The sequence below is a fragment of the Chiloscyllium plagiosum genome, unplaced genomic scaffold, assembly GCF_037043375.1.
Source record: "Chiloscyllium plagiosum isolate Xiang-an unplaced genomic scaffold, Cpla_swu_hap1 HiC_scaffold_29, whole genome shotgun sequence".
In the NCBI taxonomy this organism is placed as follows: Eukaryota; Metazoa; Chordata; class Chondrichthyes; order Orectolobiformes; family Hemiscylliidae; genus Chiloscyllium; species Chiloscyllium plagiosum.
In genome coordinates, this window is record NW_028270167.1 from 39345314 (window position 1) to 39368246 (window position 22933).

The window sequence follows — 22933 nt, forward strand, 5'->3', positions numbered from 1 at the left end:
TATGCAGTTAAAGATTGCTGCATCCTTCCAGAGCTAGCACCCAAGTCTTTTTCAAAGCCTTTTATTGTATAAGGTCAGGTCATTCGCACAAATTGAAGAACAAAGACATGATTTGCATATTTACTGCATCAGTGTGTTTTCATTTGTTTTTTTAACATTAAATATGTTTGTAGGCAAATCAGATGACAAAGTGGCCTTATCTGCTTAACTCAAGTTTGTGGGTGGCTCTTGATAGGATTAATTATAATTTTAAGGTTTGAAACTGACATTTCAAATGGCCACTTAATTTTCATTTAAGATGTTTTTCCAAGAAACCTGTTCAGTGATGTTATTATAGACTTGAACTTGAGTCACTTGGCTCAGAGGGAGGGACACTATCACTGACCCATCATCTAAACCTCACTCCTCACCTGAGGTGTGTCGACTTCAGGTTAAACCAGCACCCATTGTCTCTTTCTAATGAGAGATAGAGAGAGAACAGCCCTATGGTCCCCTGGGACAATGTCAAGCTGAAAACCAACTCTTGGAAGCTGAGGATGTGTCTTTTTATTCAGGTAGATATAAAAGATTCCACAGCATTACGCAGAACAGAGCAGGGTTTCTCTTAATGAAGACCACCAAAATTTGATACATCTGCTTTGCGCATTTTTGGCTAATAGCTTCAAAAACAATGATTGCACTTCAAAAGTCAAATAATGTTTGTAATTTTGGACTGTTCTGAGAGCGCAGTTATTTGTATCTAGATCCAACTCCTACTGATTTGGAGATATCAGTGAGCTTCTGCAAGCTTTGTGGTTTGAAATGTATCTGCTTTATTGGCAGTGTCACTATTCTGTACGGTCCACGTAGATTTTTGACCAAGTTGTGGCACCATCTGGCAGCTGATTACTGTCTGCTGCGAGTGTAAATATTGCATTTGGTCTTCCAACGCTTGTTGCCATTTCTGTTTCTGAAATGCATCTATTTCCCAAAATACCTTGAACATTTCTCTTCTAGGAAGTGGTTTATATTATACCAGTGGCTCTATAGAAAAAAAAACTTACAGTTGTATAACACATCACAGAATGATTTAAAGAATTTTATGTAAATGAAGTACTTCAGAAGTACACTCATTGCTGCAATATAGAAACCACGGCAGCCAATTTTCACACTCCCAGACCGAGCAATGTGATGAATATTAAGCCAGTATTTTAAATGCTGTTGGTTGATGGATAAATGTTAAACAGGACACCAAAGTGGAATCACCTCTCCTTCTTCAAACAATGTCTTAGGATTTCCTGCACCCATCTGAAAAGGAAAACAAGCCCTTGGTTGAACATTGAATCCAAGAGCTGCTATTTGGTCTGTCAAACAACTGGTGGGGAGCTTGAACTTGTAAATCTTGTGACTTGCATCAAATTGAAAGATTAGACATACAAAGTGGCAATGACCAGTGGGAAACTAGAAGATTGGAAAAACATTAAAGGTCAACGGAAAGCCACAAAAATAAACTCTAGGGAAAAGTAAGATAGATTATGAGAGTAAACTAGCTCAGAATATGAAGACAGATAGCAAAGGTTTCTACAAATAAATAAAATGAAAAAGACTGGCTAAGGTAAAGATTGGTCCTTTAGAGGATGAGAAGGGGGATTTAACAATGGGAAATGAGGAAATGGCCAAGGCATTGAAAGGGTATTTTGTATCGGTCTCACACTGGAGGACACAAATAACAGGTCAGTAATTGACAAGGAGACTAAGTAGATGAGGGCCTAGAAATGATCATTACCACAAAAGAGGCAGTGTTGGCAAGCTAATGGAGCTAAAGGTAGACAAGTCTCCTGGCCCTGGTGGAATGTGTCCTAGGGTACTAAAAGAGATGGCAGGAGAAACAGCAAATGCGCTTATTGTAATTTTCCAAAATTCGCTGAACTCTGGGGCAGTTTCAGCAGATTGGAAAACAGCAAATGCGATGCTACTGTTTAAAGAAGGAGGTGGACAAAAGATGGGGAATTTCAGGTGGGTTAGCTTAACCTTTGTAGTGGGGAAAATGCTTGAATCTATAATCAAGTGAGAAATAGCAAGACATCTAGATAAAAATTGTCCCATTGGGCAGATACAGTATAGATTCATGAAGGGCAGGTCATGTTTAACTAGAATTCTACGAAAACATTATGAACATGGTGGACAACAGGGACACAGTAGATGTGGTATATCTAGATTTCCAAAAGACATTCGACAAAGTGCCACACAAAAGGCTGCTGCATAAAATAAAGGTGCATGGCATTACGGGCAATGTATTAGCACGGATAGAAGATTGGTTGACTAACAGGAAGCAAACAGTGGGGATAAATAAATGCTTTTCTGTTTAGTGATCAGTGACTAATGGTGTGCCTCAGTGATCAGTGTTGGGAGTGCAATTATTCACAATTTGCATAGATGATTTGGAGTTGGGGACCACGTATAGTGTGTCAAAGTTTGCAGATGACAGTAAGGCGAATGGTAGAGCAAAGTGGACAGAGAACTCTGAAAGTTTATAGCGGGATATACATAATTAAGTGACTGGGCAAAGGTCTGGCAGATGGAGTACAATGTTAATAAATGTGAAGTCATTCATTTTGGTAGGAATAGCAGTAAAAATGATTATTACTTGAGTGTAAAAAATTGCAGCATGCTGCTGTGCAGAGACACCTTGTGTATGAATCACAGAAGATTGGTCAGGAATTGGTACAGGTAATTATAAAGGCAAATGGCATGTTGTCCTTCATTGCTAAAGAGATTGAGTTTAAAAGCAGGGAGATTATGTTACAGCTGTGCAGGGTGGTGGTGAGGCCACACATGGAGTACTGGGTACAGTTTTGATTTCCTTACTTGCGAAAGGATATACTGGCACTGGAGGGGGTACAGAGGAGGTTCACTAGGGTGATTCCAGGATTGAGAGGGTTGCCTTATGAGGAGAGTCTGAGTAGACTGGGATTATATTCATTGGAATTTAGAAAAATGAGGGGGTATCTTATAGAAACATGAAATTATGAAGAGAATTGATAAGGTAGAAGTAGAGAGGATGTTTCCATTGTTGGGTAAGACAAGGAATAGCCTCAAAATTAGGGGGAGCAGATTTAGGACTGAATTGATTGGGAACTTGTTCATCTAAAGGGTTGTGAATCTGTGGAATTCCACTCCCAGTGAAGTAGTTGTGGCTTCCTCATTGAATGTTTTTAAAGCTAAGATGGATAATTTTTTTGAACAGTAAAGGAACTAAGGGTTATGTTGAAAGGGCGGGTAAGTGGAGCTGAGACCACGAAAAGATCAGCCATAATCTTATTGAATGGCAGTGTGGGCTTGAAGGGTCAGATAGCCCACTCCTGCTCCTGGTTCTTATATTCTTATGTTCTTTGTTTGGCAAAGATTGCTACTGTCACTGAGTCATGACTGTCACCTCAACCATCCAATCTAAACCAACAGCACACAGCAAGCATTTTTGGATGTACAAGTGCAAGTTTTTACTCTTTTCCAAAACAATACTGAGAGGCATGATTAGCTATTATTAGTCCTTGTTATATATCTCACAAAGCATATTGTATATATTGTATACAGCATGTTGTGCACATTGGCCAGTTGGTTTTAAACCATATGAAGTGGGAACTTCCCGGATTGAATATTAATCTACCCTGTGCTCGCTGATTCAACTCTAGCTAGTTACTGAGGCGCACTGGGCTAGGAACAGCAAATCACAGGGTGACCTCTCCTGAATGTTCTTTTATGATCTCTGCAGGAATGTCCCTGTGATTGGGCTGTTTTCCTGAGAACGTATTCCCAGTGAGAGAGGCATCCTACAGCGCACAAATGCAAAATGTTCCAAATAAGCTCTGAGCTAACCCCAAACAAACCACAAATCAAATCTAGGACTTCCTGCTCTGTATCACACATTCCCAAAACTAACATGTCCTACCAATTAAAATGAAAAAAAGCAACTTTAATATCGGAAAACATTCCAAGGTACTCTACAGCAGTGAAATTAGACACATATTTGACACCAATCCAAAGGACCCATTGCAATCCAAAAACCTGGCCTGAAGCAGCTACAACAGCTCCTGGACCTCAGTCATCCACAAACAGCTCTAATCAACTGTATATTCTAGTTGCAGCAGTTGCCTGACAGTTGGAGGGTAGTCTAGAAACTGCATGTCAAAGCAATATGCACATGTGAAACTAACCATGAGCAAAGTATTAAAGGTAAATTATTAAGTAAAATAACCAGTTCTCATTCCCCTGGTGAGTTAGTTGGTAAGTCAATGAGCAAAATCTAGAAAATTCTGTTAATACTCAACAGAACTGACAATTCTTTTAGAATCCCCACAGTGTGGAAACAGGCCTTTCAGCCAAACAAATCCACACCAACCCTCAGTAGAGTAACCCACCCAGACTCATTCCCCTACCCTATATATTCATTCCTGACCACTATGGGCAATTTATCTAACCTGCACATCTTTGGATTGTGGGCTGAAACCCACACAAACACAGGGAGAATGTGTAAACTCCACACAGACAGTGTCCTGAGGCTGGAATCAAACCCAGGTCCCTAGCACTGTGAGGCAGCAGTGCTAACCACTGAACCATCGCGTTGTCACATGTGGAAAGAAAAACAAAGATATTATTTCACATTGTGACTCCTCTTTATTACCCTGAAACATTAACTCTGTTTCTCTTTGAACAAATTCTCCCAGACCTGCTTGTGTTTCTCCAGGATTTTCTTTCATTTCAGATTTTCAGCATTTTGCTTGAGGATTAGTTGCAATGGAGTCAACTCATTTCAGATTGACCCTGAATCAAAATATGTGCTGTTGCTGACCGAGCTGGCCTCAAGTCAACCATTACCATTAACACCAATACCACTGGGCGTTTGAGTACGAGGCAAACCACAGCTGCAATTCCTGATAATCCCCAATGAAAAGCTCACAAATTGGGTGCTGAATGAAGATAGCATTTGGACCAGGTGTGATGCCACCTCAAGGCAAATAGTAGGGTAAAGTCAAGTCACCCTAGACTGACCAGATCATAAAGCTTCTCTCTCATTCAAGAGGCAACTGGTGGTGGTTTTAACCTGAGGGTCAGCACACCACAGGGAAACAGAGAGGTTGAGAAGGAACCTCAGCCAGTGCAAGACCTGAACCTACTTTAGTGATATTACTCTGTTTGCAAGCCAGCTGAGCTAAACCATCTCTTAAGGAAAGCAGGATAGTAATGGAACATCTCTTTCTAGGTTCACATAGAATTCACAGCCTTCTGGGCAAAGTCGAAAATGGCACTCAATCCTTGGGAAACCTGGAGCAGTTCCAACCTCTAAGAAATACAGAGACAGAGATGTCATTGTGAGGGCTTCCCCCAACCTCTGGAGGGTTAACTGTCCAGGATAAGGAGATAATCTGGGAACTGATGTCAGAGGGCAAAACCAGAACTGGAAAGAGCTTCCAGTGACTGGAAAACTGGGGTACAGCTGGACTCCTGTTAAGAGCACAGGGTGGACAATCGTGTGAGAATAGCCAGGTTTCCAAAGATAGAGGCTGAAGTGGGAGTAGTGCAGGAATAAGCATGTGTACAGATGTGTGGTGTTTATAGAATACCGATAGCAGAATGGTGAGTTTTCTGTTTAACGTTCTGTTTGTGAGCTGCAGCCTCCCAGCTGTGGGGCTTACAGCTGGGAAGAGGTCCCAGATTGCAGTCTTTTTTTTCAAATATATTTCAATGTAAACACATGAGTCTCAAGGTCTAGGAGGTTGTGGGAAGAGAGGAAGCGGCGATTGTAATCTGTTAAAACGTACACTTCCCCAGAAGAGAGACGGAGAGAGAAAAGAGTAAAAAAAAGAAACAATCTGGCGTCATATCCGCCTGCTGCAGTCCAGAAAGGGGGAGATTTAATTATCAGACAGGGAGTGAAGAGCGTCCTCACTGCATGAGATCCTGACAAGTAAAAAAAAAGTGTAGTGTGTGAGAGCTGGGGGAGGCTGAACTGGCGTGTAACCCACCCCAACAGCAGCAACAAAACAGAGACGCCCTGAATCAGTGAGCAACTGAACGTGGCTCAGTGAGATTTCACTCAGCCCCACACAGATACCAGAGACAGATACCTCCAGAACAAGCAAGACGCCTCAGAGTTTCTGCTCCTCAGTTTTACCCCGTTGTGTTGGACTCTCCACTGCTGCTGTGAGCCGGGGAGACGATGAAGGGAGCTGGCGACCAGCCGACTTTGACCATCATTAAAACCGAGAAAACTGACGGTGAGTTTCAGCACGGATTTCGCCTCCTTCCCCCGGGCACCTTTCTCACCCCCAGCGTGTGTGTGTGTGTGTGTGTGAGAGAGAGAGACAGGATTTGTGAATGGCACACAGCCTGGGAGCTGTCACTCGGTGAGCGCCTCTACCTCTGTTTGGGATATTGGCTTCAGTGTAACTTTTCAAACTGGTGAAGGCAGCCTGGCTTGTCATTTCCAGCTTGTTTGCTTTTCTGTTTGAATATATCAATTCTGTTAACATTCTGCAGCGTGTTTTTGTTTTGTTTGTGAGGGCGGTGAGCTTTGTTGTGTGTGAATTTGCAGTTGGTAATGAGTTGGAAGTTGTCCCGACCTGAACTCTCTTGCCTTCTGGTCCAGGTACCGCGAAGCCTATACTTTATTGAGACTGACAGCGCCTCACTCTCTGAACTGGGGGTGATCGGAGACCGATTCTCCCCCGTTTTCAGCAGGGTTTAGAGTTACAGTTTTCTAACGCTCCGGCTGTTGGTGCTTTCACTGCTATCTGGCTGAACTCCGGCCCTAAGTATTGCATGTTTATTGAACTGTAGCTGTAGATGTAACTCTGGGATACGATATACTTCACTGAACTGAGTGCACACTGCTCTTAATCATTAATCTCATTTTGGCTTTCTCTGATTTGCTCCTGTGTATGTTTGGAGTGGGGGGGGGGGGGGGAATGTGGGGGTGTCGGGTGGGTGTGGAATGGTATCGATTTATCTTGAAGTCAGCAGCACACCGAGAGATTTTGGGTGGGGCTCCTGTAATCTTCCTGACGAGGTGGATCTCATCTTGCCAGCGGTTTCTGTCGGGTCACCATGGACCAACCTCCCGAGTGAATTCCCGGGATTTGATAGTAAAATTCCAGGCTCTCATATAAACTAGGCAAAACCCACAAGGAGCCACGCTGACAGAAATGAGTTGACGCCAAAGGCTGCTTTGATTAATGTGTTCATCCATTTCTTAATTCAGCGATAGCGATACAGCTGCATACTGGGTGATAACGCTTTGCTCAGTCAGGACTTGAACTGAATTAACAAAGTGCATTTATGTAACGCCGAGAACACGCTGTCGAAATGTCTTCTGTTTTTGAGAATTGCGACTTACTGTCGGAACAGGCTTTTTGGACAATGATTCTCAGCTGAGGAACACAGACAGCCAAGTGTCGTGATGTTCCAAGCAGTTTTTTTTTATTATTTGAGAGGGCTGTGGCTTCTATATCAGAACTCAATTCCATTCAGAACTGGCGCAGTTTTCGTGTATGATTTGCGAAACTCTGATTTTATACATTTTAAGAAAAAGCCATCCAATTAACAAGATTTCCAGGAACTCGTTCTCTCCACTCTGGCTGTGTTTTACAGTCTGCCCACCGCTTTGTGGGAGTAGACGTGTTTGTAAAACATGCATAGAGTCTCCTTTCTCTGAATCTGGTGTTTTAGTAAAACACCAACCCCAGGTCACAGCCATCAGCCGAAGTTTGGAGCGGGTTCAGAATTTCTGGGGAGAGTGAGATTAATTTGGACTCCAGTGACAGCTACAGACTTAATTTAAGACAAAAAAAACCAGATAGTTTACATTAACATTTAAGGTCCAGGCACCAAGGCTCTGGCTTTTAGTAAATTTACATATTGCACAGTTCTGCTCTGAAGGGAAGCAGCTGTGTGAGTGAATGCTTTTAGGAACACAGCAAGGCCACAGACTCTGACTGCTTACTAACATTTCTGACTGTTTTATTGCTGACATCACATCCGACCGCTGGCTTTAATACGCTGTCCAAATTCGGCCCAACCTCAGACTCATTAGCATACAATAGCACTGGACTCCATTCCGCCAAGCTGTCTCCACCCGTGAGGAAAACGGTACTGAGCTCTCATTAAAGGCACCTTACTCCAGTCCAAGAAACGCTGTTGCTCCTGCTCCCATCTCGTTTGCGGGTTGGTTGCTGTAGTCCGACGCGAAAACTCAAGTGCGCATACCTCCCAGTTTCACGAGCTCACTGTGAAACAAACCTCAGTCTGGTGTTCACAAGGTTGGTGTGCTCGCCTGGTACCCGCTGCCTGTGGCTTGTCAGTGGGTTCTCAGCCCTGATGTTGAATGGGTGCAGCACTTAACTGGGAGGTCAGACTGCAATACAGGCTACCACAGCAACATCACTGGTCACATATTGATCACAAGTGATTCTTTTTTGTGTTACTTTTAAAACTTTCTTCATGGGGTGTGGGCATCACTGGCAGGTCAGCATTTATTGCCCATCCCGAATTACCCTGGAGAAGGTGGTGGTGAGCTGCTTTCTTAAACTGCTGCAGTCCTCGGGGTATGGTGAAGTCGCTGGTCGGCAGGGAGTTCCAGGATTTTGTTCCAGCAACAATTAAGGAATAGCAATTATATTTCCAAGTCAGGATGATGGGTGCTTTTGGTGGAATTTGTAGTTCAGAGTATTCCCAATTATCTGCTGCCCTGTCCTTCTAGGGGATAGAGATCACAGGTTTGGAAGGTGCTGTCAAAGAACCCTTGGTGAGTTGCTGCAGTGCATTTGTGGATGGTACACACTCGCCACTGGTGTAAAAATGAACATTGAGAGTAGTGCTGCTTTGTCTGAGATGGTATCAGGCTTCTTAAGTATTGTTGGAGCTCAACCCATCCTCAGGCAATACTCCATTCCACTCTTGACTCGTATCTTGTAGGTGATGGACAGGCTTTGGGGAGTCAGGAGGTGACTGCAGGATTCCTATACTCTAATTCCCAGACTCCAATAGGTAGTTACTGACCGTCCCCAGATGGATGCCCATTTCTAGTTGCCCAGACAGTACTATTTAATTTGGGGATTCAGGAAGTGGAGGGAGGGCAGAGCATCATGGTTGACCCCCACCCTATTCTCTTTCACCATTCACAATTACAGAAAGGGGGTCAAGAGTTACAGGACAGGGATCAGGGAATGGGATCCCTACTGGCATATGTCTGTCACTCCTCCTTGTAGGTATATGGGACCAGTTCTAGTTAATGTACAGTGATCCTAGTTCATCGCAGTGAATATTAGACAGATCAGGGATCAAAGCTGACCCATTCCTCATCTGTCATTTATCCAGCACTCATAATATTTCTCAGAAGTGGTACATCAAACAATTGCTTTAATGTTCAGTGACTCTTCTGTCGATGATACAGATCAACATTCCAGAGCAAGATGAGGGGAATGGTCAGTTTCTCAGGGGATTGGTTTTTCTGTGGGTCAGTGCTACATTGAGTGGGTTAACCTTTTCAGTATTTGGCATCTTCTTGAGTTCATGAGGAAGTGGATGTGCTAAGTAAGGTTAATGAAACATACACTCGCAAGGTTTGTGAAGGTTTGTAGCTCAGGTTGAGGTTTAGGGTGTAAGTTTGCTCGCTGAGCTCAAACCTACAGCTCAGCGAGCAACCCTACACCCCGGAACATACACTAGTGTGATGCTTTACACATGAAATTTGATCCTTGAGTTCTTCATTCGTAAATTATAACTCTTCTCTTAGATTCCCAAGATTGGGGCCTCTAATGAGTAAGAGTGCAGGTGCTTTCTTATGCCTTACCCCTTACCAGCAGCTGGATGGATGGGTGTTATTGACTTTGAGGGGGCTGCACTCTAGAACCCCACCGGAATCTTTCACTTTTTAAAAAATGTTTCCAAGATATTACCACCAATAAAACATACCTAATCCATCTCTTCAATGGTTCAGGCCCCTTATCTTCTCTCCCACTTTATGTTCTCTCCTTTCTCTCTCATTTCCTATTCCATAGATGAATCATACTGGACTCCAATAATTAACTATTTTGTCTGTCCACTGATGCTGCCAGAGTTGCTGAGTTTCTCCAACACTTTCTGTTCTTGTTTGTGATCCCCTTGATCTGATGCTGTCCAAATGAACAACATTTGGATGATGAGACTTAGTTTGAGAAAAGCAAAAAAAAACCTTTATGCTCAACAAGCCTTTGAAAGCTTAAGAAAATTCTCTAGAAGATCTTTTATATTTTTCCCAGCTTGCCTACAAGGTAAAGCTCTCTGTACATGATCACAACAAATACTGTCAGGGCAGTGAGAGCACAGATTAGATGCAGGATAATGCTGTCTTTACATGGGTCAGGTATTGCCTTAAGGTATATTCTATGAAATCTTGTCCCCCTGCTCTGTAACCTGAATACTGAGTTATCTACTACACTATTGTGATATCTCTAGCAGCAGTAATAATTCTGATAAGGGAGCCAAGTGAGTGAAGGTTGAACCAAGTGAAAAGCTGGCTTGAGGCTGCCTGTGGTTTTAAGCATAACTCAAATTCAATATAGTTAAGTCACAGTTGTTGAGGGTTACTTCAATAAAAGAGTCCTGAATCTTTGGAACTCTTTTCCTCAGAGAGAGGTGGAAGCAGTGTCATTGAATGTGTTTTAAGATAGTGGAGATAGACCCTTGACTAACAAGGGAGTAAGGTGTTATGGGAGTTGACAGTGACATTGAGGCCAGTTCAAGCAGGATTTTATTGAATGGGAGAACATGCATACCCTGCTTCTAATTCATATATATGTTCTTCTGAAAGGGACCATTCTCAATGCTGTAGTATGGTAAAAGTTTCTGATAGGTTTTTCCCCATCCAATATTCCTTTCAGCAACTTTTCTCAAAGTCCCTGAATCTCATTTGTCAATGTGAGACTGTGTATTTCCTTCTTGAAACTTACTGATGTTTTTTGATCCTGTGCTCACGATCTGCTCCACATATCCTATTAGCACAAAAAAATGCACCTGTATTTTGTCCTTTCTTTCAATGCTTTAGGTTTGTGAATGTAACTCCTTGGGTTTGCATTCTATAAAAGGCTGAAAGTTTCCAATTTGTCCAAACTTTCAAACAGTCAAAAAATACCCCATCATATTTCCTCTCTTTTCAAGAGGAAGCAAACAGAGAATAGTTGATCTTTTCTCATGCATTTTTACCATAAGCTCAAGGTAGTCGTTCCCTATATATCACTGTTTGCATTCTGTATCTGCTGTTCATCATATTCTGGTAGCAAAGCAATTAGCTTGATTTTGTCATAATCTTACTTTGCAGTGTCTCATGGTGTGATCGAGGCTTTTTGGGTTAGATTTTATCCTTTGTTTAGTGGCTGTAGTGTTCTGGAGTGATATTGAATAAATTGACATAGCTTCAGAGGGCAGGGAAACCATATGCCAAGCAGCTTGATGGTATCCAGTAACTAGTTCAAAAAGACACAAGTATGTAGTGTGTTTAGTGACAAAGAATACCAATAATCAATCCACCAATAAAGCAGTGATCATTATGTGAATGATCAGTTTACCGGTATAACACTATTAATTAGTTTTGGGATGAATTCCCAGCTGAGTGTTCTGAGTTCTATTATTTTTCATAAATAATGGTGTAGTGTTTTATTGCAATTGCATTACTTTCTAACTCTAATCGCTTCATTCATTGTCTTAAACTTAATAAAGTTCCATTCAGTGAATGAGAGACTCATGTGATCCTGATTAGTTGACATAGCTGTGCTGGAATGTCACTGGCCATGCAGTCTGCCCAGGCAGATTCCATGAAACCACAAGAACGGCATTACTCATTTCAATCTCCTTTTCTTTAAGCAGAAAGAGAAATGAAATATTTGTACTCATTATCTTTGGGGGCAGTCTTCTCTGTTCACAGTCAGAGGGATTGAGGTCTGAGATCTGAAGCATGCCCTTTGAAGAATGGTGCAGAAGGACAGGCTGTTCACGCGAGGTTGAAGGGTCATCTTCCTAAAGTCTTGCTGCATTATTAGAGATGCAATGTTTCGAATGAGACATTAAACTAAGAGTAAACTGAGAGTAACAAGGGTCCTTATTGATGAGATGTTTTCAATTGAAACTTACAATTGGCACAATGTAATTCATGTTATAATCAATTGGAACTCCTCCCTTGCATGCTGGATGCAAGCAATCCAATGGTATTATTCAAAGCAAGGCAAGGGGTCTCCTTCATGGCATTGTGGCCATTATTTATCTCTAAACCAATATGAGAAAATCACATTCTTACACTGAGGTTAACGATCAATTCAATCCACGCCATCAATGTGAGGGTTTATCCTTGTTTTTTAACCTGACCCTATCAGCATAACATCTATTCATTTGCACGCTCATGTACCTACCTAGTTTTGAAGCTCTCATGAACAAGCATATAGTCTTATCACCTCACCTCGCTGCTGTGGTTATCTACCCGCTTATCACATTGCTGTTTGTGCGACCTTGTTATTTGCAAGTTTGCCATTGCATTTCAGTTCAAATCAAAAGCACTTTAACTGACTGTAAATTGCTTTGGAGAAATGCTGAGGTTGTGAAAAGTCTGATGCAGTGACAATTCCTTCATATTATTGATAAAGCCTTGAAAGCACCCATCTCATTCTGATTGAGGTCAAGGTTATCCGTAAGGTTATAATAGGATTTTCCTCAACAATGTTTACATTGATTGAGTGTACATAAATCTCCAAGCTATATTTGATAGCTGACAGGTTTTGGGAAGGCATTGTCACATTGACTGAAGTTAGCTGATTGGGATTGGGCCTTCCCTTTTCTCAGTTTCAGGACAGCTGCTTTTAAAATGCAGACAGCGCATTATTGTTTCTCTACGTAAACACATTCTCAAGTGGTGCTTGTTGCCTCCTGTTCTTCCTCCCTATCCACATAAGGTGGAACTCTGAGAGCATCACAACTCAACTGGTGCCTCTCAAATGTTCAGAAAGTTTCTTGGTTTATAAGTAGAGCTAGGAGGATGCTTAGTGTCTTCATCCTATTTCAAGGAGTTACTTCTTAATTATTTTTATTTATATCTAAATCTGCAACAGGCTAAATAACTTAAAGGATGAACATTTCAAAATGAGTTGAAATTATGAGCTGTAATTTTGAGTAAATAATGTAGAGAAACTGCAGCCACTGGTTCATAGGAAATGATTAGATTTCAGGTGGTATTTTAGTAAGTGGAATAGGGAGCAATGTTGTGCCACTTGATATGTAATGTATTACATTGCTTCTGAGATGTTCTCCTAAGGCCACAACGTCTAATTGTTGCTCAGTAAACATGTCAATTGGAGTTCAATTGTTAGTTGAGTTGCAGCTGGAAAATATTGTAACAATGTCCATGTCAGAGACATCTCGCATTAAATGACTGGCACTCTTTATTTTGAAGATAATATACACATTTAGTTGCTATCTTTCATGAACTAGGATTTCCCAAAGTGTTTTTGAAGTGTGGTTGCATTTTTAACAGAGGAAATACAACAGCCAATTCTGAACATAGATGGTTTTAAATTCTGATCAGTGCAACCTTCTGATGGGTATTATACAGAACACAGGAGGTGAGATTTTATCACATTCAAAACCCATTCATTTACAGAGTTAAAACCAAACCCAAATGGAAGATTTTGTGGATTGTGACAGTATCTATTTCAGACATTCAATATCCCATCAAATGCCTAGCACATATATATTACACATTAGATAGAGTAAAGCTTTGTTGTATTTTGTTGGGGAGAAAGTGAGGACTGCAGATGCTGGAGATCAGAGCTGAAAATGTGTTGCTGGAAAAGCGCAGCAGGTCAGGCAGCATCCAAGGAGCAGGAGAATCGACGTTTCGGGCATGAGCCCTTCTTCAGGAATTGTATTTCGTTGCCCATCCTACATTCCTGAGCACACATTAATTGTCAAGTAAAATTTCCTCTACATCGTTCCAACAAACATTGTGAGGGCAGATACAAGATGGGTTAGATACAAAGCAATGCTGTCTCAAGTGAGGTACAGCATGAGTCTTGTACATTTTAACATTCTTGTTGCAGTGTCTCATTGGAAGGAAACAATGATAAATCCAAAGTAAAGCTCTTTCTGCATGTAAAGCTGACTAGAAAATGCAAATGTACTAATATGACATTTTCTGTTTAGCAGGCCAGGTCCTGTCCTTCTGGAATGTAGTCACCAGACGAATAGAGTCTGAAAAACAAAATTCTAATATTGTAGTACAAAAGTAAAAATATAGGAAAAAAACAGAAAAAGGATACAGCTCTAAAGGGAGTGCAAGTTTAGTGTAAATGCAGAAAATGCTGACTGTGGCAGGGCAGGTTGAGAAAGTGTGAAATGAACCATGTGAGTTTTATAAGTAGAGGCAAAGTCTACTGATTTCAGAGTTTCAGTTGGAGTATTGTGTCCAGTTCAGGATGCTGCACTTTAGGAAGTGCATGAATCGACTAGTGTGCAGAAAAGACTGATGAGAATGTTTCCAGGGATAAAGGACTTCAGTTGGGTGAAGAGTTTGCGAAGCTGGGGCTATCTTCCTTAGAAAGAACAAGGCTGAGAGAAAGTTTCATAAAGTTACTCAAAATCATGAGGGATCTGCACACAGTGGGTAAGGAAGGACTGCTCCAATTGGTGGAAGAATCAAGGAACAGGACCTGCCAATTTTCAGTGATTAGTTACAGAAACAAAAACAACTTTAAAAACAACTCTGGAATGTGGTTACAATCTGGAATGCAGTGCCTAAGCATATGGTGGTGGCAGAATCATTTGTGGTTTTCAAAAGGTTATTGGATAATTATATGAAGAGAAATTGTAGGGATACAAGGAAAGCACAGGGTAGTGGGAGTAGCTGATTAGGTCTTGCAGAGCACCGGCACAGACATGGGCCAAACAGCTTCTAACCTGTGCTGTAATCATCCTGTGATAGAACATAGAACATAGAACAATACGGCACAGAATAGGCCCTTCGGTCCTCGATGTTGCGCCGACCTCTGAACTATTCTCAGCTCGTCCCCCTACACTATCCCAAAATCATGCATGTGCTTATCTAAGGATTGTTTAAATCCCCCTAATGTGGCTGAGTTAACTACATTAGCAGGTAGGGCATTCCACGCCATTACCACTCTCTGTGTAAAGAACCTACCTCTGACATCTGTCTTAAATCTATCACCCCTCAATTTGTAGTTATGCCCCCTCATACAAGCTGATGTAATGATCCTAGGAAAAAGTCTTTCACTGTCTACCCTACCTAATCCTCTGATCATCTTGTATGTCTCTATCAAATCCCCTCTTAGCCTTCTTCTTTCCGATGAGAACAGACCCAAGTCTCTCAGCCTTTCCTCATAAGTCCTTCCCTCTAGACCAGGCAACATCCTGGTAAATCTCCTCTGCACCTTTTCCAGTGCTTCCACATCCTTCCTGTAATGGGGTGACCAGAACTGTACACAATATTCCAAGTGTGGCCACATCAGCGATTATAAGTGTTATTCTAAGAAAGCTGTCCTCTGATGAGATATTTCATAAATTGGGGCCGTAACCTTTGAAGTTCAAAAGATTAAGAGATGACCCCACAGATATAGGCAAGTTATTGAAAGGACTTGACAAGCTTGATACTGAGGAGCTGTTTCCCCTGGGTGGGCCTGGAACAGGGCAGCATAAGCTCACTGTAATGGGCAATCATTTAGGACTCATATGTGGAGAAATTTCTTTGCTCAGAGAAGTGTGAATCTTTGTATTTGTCTGGCCCCTGAGAGTTATGGGGAAGTGATGATGTAATGGTATTATCATGAGACTATTGATTCTAACGACCCAGGTTCAATAACAATCAGAAATTAAGAGTCTAATAACAGAGTTCATAAATTCCTTATAGGAAAGGGAAATCTTTCATCCTTACCTGGACTGGCCTACGTGTGACTCCAGACCTACAGCAATGTGGTTGACTCTTATCTGACCTCTGAATAATTAGGAATGGGCAATAAAAGCTAGTCTAGCCAATGAATGAATATGTTAAAATTATGATGAGTTGAATTGCTAGGGGCATGCCCACAAATCTGTGCGAAGCAGATGTTTGAGATGTCCCCATTTGCTTACAAACCCATTCTATGTCAAAAAAAAATGTCAACACCGCAAAGCCGTGAAAACTGCCTTTATTTCTCAGCTTTTTGACACCTTACACCACCTGACCTTTTGCAGCACAAATCATTACAAAAAAGCTTTGGGATTAGTTCTGGGAAAGTTTAGTTTTTTTCTGCTAAGCATGCTGTCTTCAGAAAGATCCATCACATTGTCAATGTGGTCAACAAATGTGTTTTTTCATGTTTTCATGCTGCTGTGTAGCATCCCTGAGCAGCTATGTGGCTTTCACTGGGTGAACCAGGTGGGTAATGGGTGGACATTTGTTGGCTTCTTAGGGTCAGCAGGGCGATAGTCTTCCTTTTCTTCCACTGATACATTTTATGCACTTTCCTGATCCTCACCTGAAAATGCTGGAGGTCATCCAGATGGTTTCATTTGTCTCAAACAACATGAGTAATGCCTTGGCCTTCACAAAGCTACATGGTTTCTTTGACTTTCCTGTCCAAGAAGCAGCAGCTTTTCCGTGCTATTCATTTGCCCATAATAGAGACTCATTCCTTGCTCTACTTCAGGACATGGGTGAGAGCACTTTGCAGACATGGTTGCAGATTTGCCAGTGATTTTCACCTTAAGGCAGTCTAATACCATCCCATTTGGAGATATGCTTATATGACATAAGTACATGATTTCAGCCAATTCGGAATTACCAGTCTGGAATTTTGGATTGTCAGCAGTTAGCACTGCTGTCTCACAGCACCATGGACCCAGGTGGTATTCCAGTCTGGGGCGACTGCCTGTGTGGAATCTGCACATTCTCCCTATGTCTGTGTGTGTTTCCTTCAAGTCCTCTGGTTTCCTCCCACGATCCAAAGACGTGTGGGTTAGGTGAATTGGCAATGCTAAAGTGTCCATATTGTCCAGAGATGTCTGGCTTAGGTGCATTAATCAGGAAAAATGTAGAGTAATAGGTGAGGGGAATGGGTCTGGGTGTGTTACTCTTCGGAGGGTTGGTGTGGACCTGTTAGGTGAAATGGCCTGATTTGTCACTGTCAGGATTCTATGATTCTATGATAAGCATCCTTCTATTGCATTTCCCATTCTGCCTCTGGGAACGGCTGACAACATCACCACAACCAGAGTTTGGTTAACCAGTTTAACTCATCACAATTTCACTGTATACAAGGCTGAGCTGGAGAGAGTTTTAGTCTTTTAAAGGATCTCTGGAATGGTTTGGAAAGTGAAGTTAAGGCAGAACATCCACTATGATTGAGCTTAAAGGGCCATATAATCAAATCCTGCTCCTATCTCTTATGTTCTTAAGTTTTTGTCAGCAGTGGATGAGGTTGTGACTAAGGTATGTGGAGGGAGCTTTACTCTGTCTCACAATGTGTCTAACCAAGAAATGTGTGATGATAACAATGGAAACTGCAAGTCAGAATGCTAACATCCCATACCTTAGACATTATATCCACAATTTGTGGAGTGAAGGCAGGAACATTTCCACGCTATAGCAATCACATTAGCCTGGAATCATGATGCAGTCATCCCACACTTACAATTCAATGGGTGAGATTGGTTATGCTGTGTCTTCACACCATTTAATCTGAAGTTTTCCAGTCAGTGGGGGTCTTGGGGATTCTTCTAGATACTCTCTTAAACTAATACAGCATGGATCAGACTCCGCACCTTGCTGAACATATGTGGTAAGTGTACGCCTTGTTGTCTGTAATTGCAGTGTCATTTCTGATTGAAAGGCTACAATTGTGAGGCAGCTAGTGAGATGCTGTGATGTTTCGTCAGAGTGTTTCTTTTAGCGAGAAAGGACAATTTCAATGTGATTCCTTTTCTGTTGTTCTCCCATCTTCCTTGCTCAACCTTCAGAAGGCAAACAAAGGAACAGAAGCTGGCCGTTCAGTCCTTGAGTCTGTTCTATTATTCATTTAGCTCATATCTGGTCTGTTTGCAAAATGTAAATACTTTGGGAATTGATACCCTGACAAACCGAAAGACCAAATGTATCACATTGTGAATTAACAAGCCTCACAGGCCAGCAAAATCCATGTTTACTCCTGCAACAGCCAACTACAGTTAGGAGCTTACTGTTTGAATGCCTGAGGTCAGGGGAGATATCCAGCAAGATTTTCAGTTGCAGCAACAATTTGTACTTAAGAATCTGTACAATTCAATTCAATTCAGTCTTGTTGTAAATAGTGAGATAACTGTGGAAAATGTGTGTCAGTTTCTGGTCCCCCCCAAAAATGATAATGTCCAATAACCCTTGTGAAATCTAACCAAGGTAGAGGGGGAAATGATGAGAATCGAGGTCTGCTCCATAGTGAGGCACAATCCTCAGGCAGTAACCCAGAAAGGTAAATCAGGAAATGAACTGAGATAAGCATGGAATCCTGGTTCAATCCTGCTATAAACATCACCAAATGTGAAGCTACCACAGACGATAATTTGTATAAAGTTTAAGAACTGAAGTTTTTTACACATGCTGCAGAAGGGTTTATAGGGATTGAAGCAAAGTAAACAGTTTCTTGTGTGGGTGTGTGAGTGGGTCCCATTCCAGATGGTTCATAAGTTCATCAAAACTTCACGTAATAAGTTCCAAATAAAGCAACAAAGATGGGTTTAGTTTTGAAGCCAGTGAGAGATGAGACATTTCTGTAACAATTCCAACACAAAATCTTTCAAGAATTGACGATGAACTGCTTTTAAATTTGAGTTCAGTTACATTCTTTGATTGAGGTTTTCAATTTTCAAAGCTGTATGCAGAGATGTAACATACATTACACAAATCTGAAAGCACCAAAACCCTGGAATTTAATTAACACTGTGACTATTAAAACAAAATCAAGAAACTTGGTGAAGATGTCTCTGTTCATTTTGAAGGCTGCGGCATGATCACTATTCTGTGAGCAATATGATGTGAACATTTCAGTTAATTGAATATGACATCAAAAAGCCCTTGGAAAGTTAATATTAATCAGTAAAATTTTCCACTGACTGCTATCATACCTAGCTCAAAGGAAGATAGTTGTGGTTATTGCTAACCTAACATCCCAAGGCGAGACTTTGACCATTGCCAAGAATAGAGGGTCTAACCACCTCCTGTGGCAATATCATTGCTGATTGTCCACCCTGGTCTGCCCCATCAACATCCTAGGGGTTACTATTGACCAAACATACAACTGGGCCAGCCATATAAGCATGATCATTATCTGCACAAAGAACGGTTGTTCTGTTTGCTGGAGGTCAGTCACACCCAGGACATCTCTGTAGGTATCTAAGGAGACTATCCAAGACAAAAACATCTTTAGCTACCTCACCAATAAAGTCAGAATTAGGGATATATTCTGATGAATATACAATGGTCAGTGCCATTTGTGACTCCTTAAATACTGAAATCCATGTTTAAATGCAACAAGACCCTGGAAAATGTCCAAGCTTGAGCTGAAATATGGCAAGTAACATTGCCTGGCATTTGTGTGGCATGAATGACTATCACCAACAAAAGAGAGTCTAACTATTGCTCCTTAACATTCAGTGGACATACCATCACTGATTCCTACTATCAACACTCTGACGGTTACCTTTGAGCAGAAACTGAACTGGATTAGCCATGTAAATAAAACAAAGAACACTGGATTCTGGAAATCTGAAAACAAAACAGAAATTGCTGGTGAAACTCAGCAGGTCTGGCAGCACCTGTGGGGAGAAAGCAGAGTTAACATTTTGAGTCTGGTGATTTTCTTTATCAGAAGAGTCATATAAGTACTTTGGCGGCAAGAACATTTCAGGGGATAAGAATCTTATATTCCCCAATTTGCCTGGATGAGTGCAGCTCCAACAACACTGAAGAAGCTTGATATCATCCAGAAAAACAGCCCACTTGATCGGCAACACATCCACAAATATCCACTGCTGATGCTCAGTAGCAGTAGTCTGTGCCATCTGCAAGGTGCACTACATACAGCTATCAAGGCTCCTTAGGCAGCACCTTCCAAACCTACAAAACTACCATCCAGAAGGACATGGCCAGCAGATACATGGAACACCACCCCCTGCAAAGTCTCTTTCAAGTCACCCACCACCTTGAGTTGCAAATATATTGCCATTGCCTCATTGTCACTGAATCAAAGTCCTGAAAATTCCTAACTATGGGCATTGTGGGTCAACCTACAGCACATGGACTGCAACAGTTTAAGAACAGAGCTCGAAATCACTTTCTCAAAGGCAATTCAGAATGAGCAATAAACTCTGACTTCTCAAATCTCGGTATGCCATCAAAACTAGCCTTGGAAGCCACCCTGACCTTGTGTAAAGGATGCTCATCTCTTTTGTTAGGCACAGACTGCCTTGTAAAAACAGGTCAAAGTTCCACTTAAACAAAACTTATAGTAGATCAGTATTCAAAACAGGACATGACAGCTTGTTCGATATATCTGTTGATCTCTGATAACTCTTGACTTCTAATTAGTTCTGCACTTGTATTACTTGTAAAAAACTTTGTATATCCTCCATAACCTATCCTGTTGAAAGATATTCAAGGCTCTTCAGTGTTGTTGGGGTGGCAGAGTGGCTCAGTGGTTAGCACTGCTGCCTCACTGCGCCAGGGACCTGGATTTGATTCCAGCCTCGGGTAATTGTCTGTTTGGAGTTTGCATATTCTCCCAGTGTCCGTGTGGGTTTACTCTGGGTGCTCCGGTTTCCTCCCACGATCCAAAGGTGTGCAGGTTAGGTGGATTGGCCATGCTAAATTGTCCATAGTTTTCAGGAATGTGTAGGTTAGCTGCATTAATCAGGGTGAATATAGGGTAGGGGAATGGGTCTGTGTGGGTTAATCTTTGAAGGGTCGGTGTGGACTTGTTGGGCTGAAGGGCCTGTTTCCACTTTGTAGGGATTCTATATCTATAATCTACAAAAAGACATTATCTTATAAACCAAACAAAATCAGTGTTGGATTCTAGATTATAATGTATCACAACTCAGCTTTCTGAGGCCTTTTGAGTTGCTTTAACGAGGATTCAATAGTGAATGTAGACAATGTGTGATCCTCTGTTTTTGGAATCACAGTGTAGTTTTTGGTTCAAGATCAATAATGTAGAAGCCATTACAGTATGGTGTTTCTATCTATTGAGTGAGAAATTGAAGATCATAAAAAAGCTGGGAATTACTGTCTTTCATGTGAAAACTGACAGTCATATCTTGGCCCGATTGGGAGATATCAGAATCTATTTTACTTTCCCTCTGCCCATTCCTGTCATGAGCAGAAAAGAGGCAAGTTGGAAGCTTACTTGTAGTGACTGACCGCAGGTAAGAATGCAAGAAAGGCTGAGGTGTGAGTAATGTTGTGGCATATTGCAAAAATGGGATCTATGCAACTTTTGTAGGTCAGGGCATTCACACATGGGCCACATGAAAGCTTTGGTTAGCTGTAATGTCATATACATTCGAATCTGCAGAAAGCCATGGCCACTGACAGCCTCATCTTAACTGGGTTAAGTGCCGACACCAGCTTGTCATATCTCCAGGGAAGTCAGAACCTGTGCAAAGAGTTATACAATGCAGGAGAGACCTCAGACATTTTTATCCCCACATGAACATGTCCTCAGACTTCTTTAACCAAATGTCCTCAGATTTCTGTTACAAATTAATCTGCTGCAGGTTTCTATGCCTCTTTGTGTCGTTACCTTATCCACTCATTCATTGCAACTCTGCTATTCCTTTTCACACAGAGTTGGGAAGCTCTCTGGTGTTGCTGGGATTATGAAGGGTCTGCTTGAACATCTCATTGAATTGATGCACACGGGGTGATGCACAGTTGTCAGCCCATAATTAGAACCTTGTAGTTATTTAATCATTTTACACACATCTTCAGGGCAGAGAAATCCTTGGCTAACAGGTAAGGACACTCCCGCTGTGCCACAAAACCCTAGCCAACACTGTATCATTAAATACATTGAGCCTCTATTAGTTGAAAGGAATTCTAGATGAACAGTCTCCTTTGCCTAATACATTTTTCTTTGTTATACAGAATACCAGTAACTCCTATATAGAGCTAGGCCATTTTGCTGAAGTGGTCTAAACTGGAGTGTTTGTTCACACAATTGCTCTCATCAATGTTAGATGTCTTAGTGATAAATAGACAGTAAGGATCAGTGCATACTGTAGCTATTATAATTAAATGCCAATATTCAATCTGATGTATAACAGATTGATCTTGGCCATTGTTATTTTCTGAATTTCAGTTAAAGCTAAAATTTGTTACCACTGCAACAATTTCAAAATCAAAATGTTGAAAGTCTGGAAATAAAATTTTAAAAATGTTGGAAGTAGTCAGCAGGTACAGCAGCATCTTGATAGAAATTGAGTTTACGTTTCAGGTCAGGAGGCTGATGACAGATTGTTGACCGGTCTGAAGTGTTAACTCAGTTGTTGCTGTCATTTTTACAGACACTGTGAACAACACCCAAAAATGGAATTTGCGTGTCGAGGTGATTTTGGTTTCTCACTCATTTAAACAATAAAGTGACAGCATGGAAATAAGCCAATTGCCCTAACAGCTCTGTGTCAACCTGTGTACTACGTAGTTCCCTCCCACACTAATTACCTCTTCCCATTCTGCCTTCTGTGTTCCTTAGTTGCCTCTTCTACTTAAAGGAGAGAAGTTAAAGGTTAATATTAGGAAATAATATTTTGAAGAATTTCTCAAAGGTTATGAAGGATAGAATTAATTATAAATTAAAATTTGATGTATTTTGTTTGCCATCAGTGCTTGGATAGCTGGACAGCTGCTTTGTAA

General features: G+C 41.4%; 1 protein-coding gene across 3 annotated transcripts in view; it reads left to right on the plus strand.

Moving 5' to 3' along the window:
- ets1 (ETS proto-oncogene 1, transcription factor) overlaps positions 1-22933 on the plus strand; it is a 105070-nt gene that overhangs the window by 37858 nt on the left and 44279 nt on the right. Inside the window, exon 1 of one of the 3 annotated variants that reach the window (XM_043676926.2) lies at positions 5888-6254. The exons of the other annotated variants lie outside the window; for them this stretch is intronic. Within the exon in view, the coding sequence (XP_043532861.1) occupies positions 6197-6254 (58 nt within the window). The 5' untranslated portion in view covers positions 5888-6196. Of the gene's footprint in view, positions 1-5887; positions 6255-22933 lie in introns of those variants that run through there. 3 annotated transcript variants of the gene reach the window in all.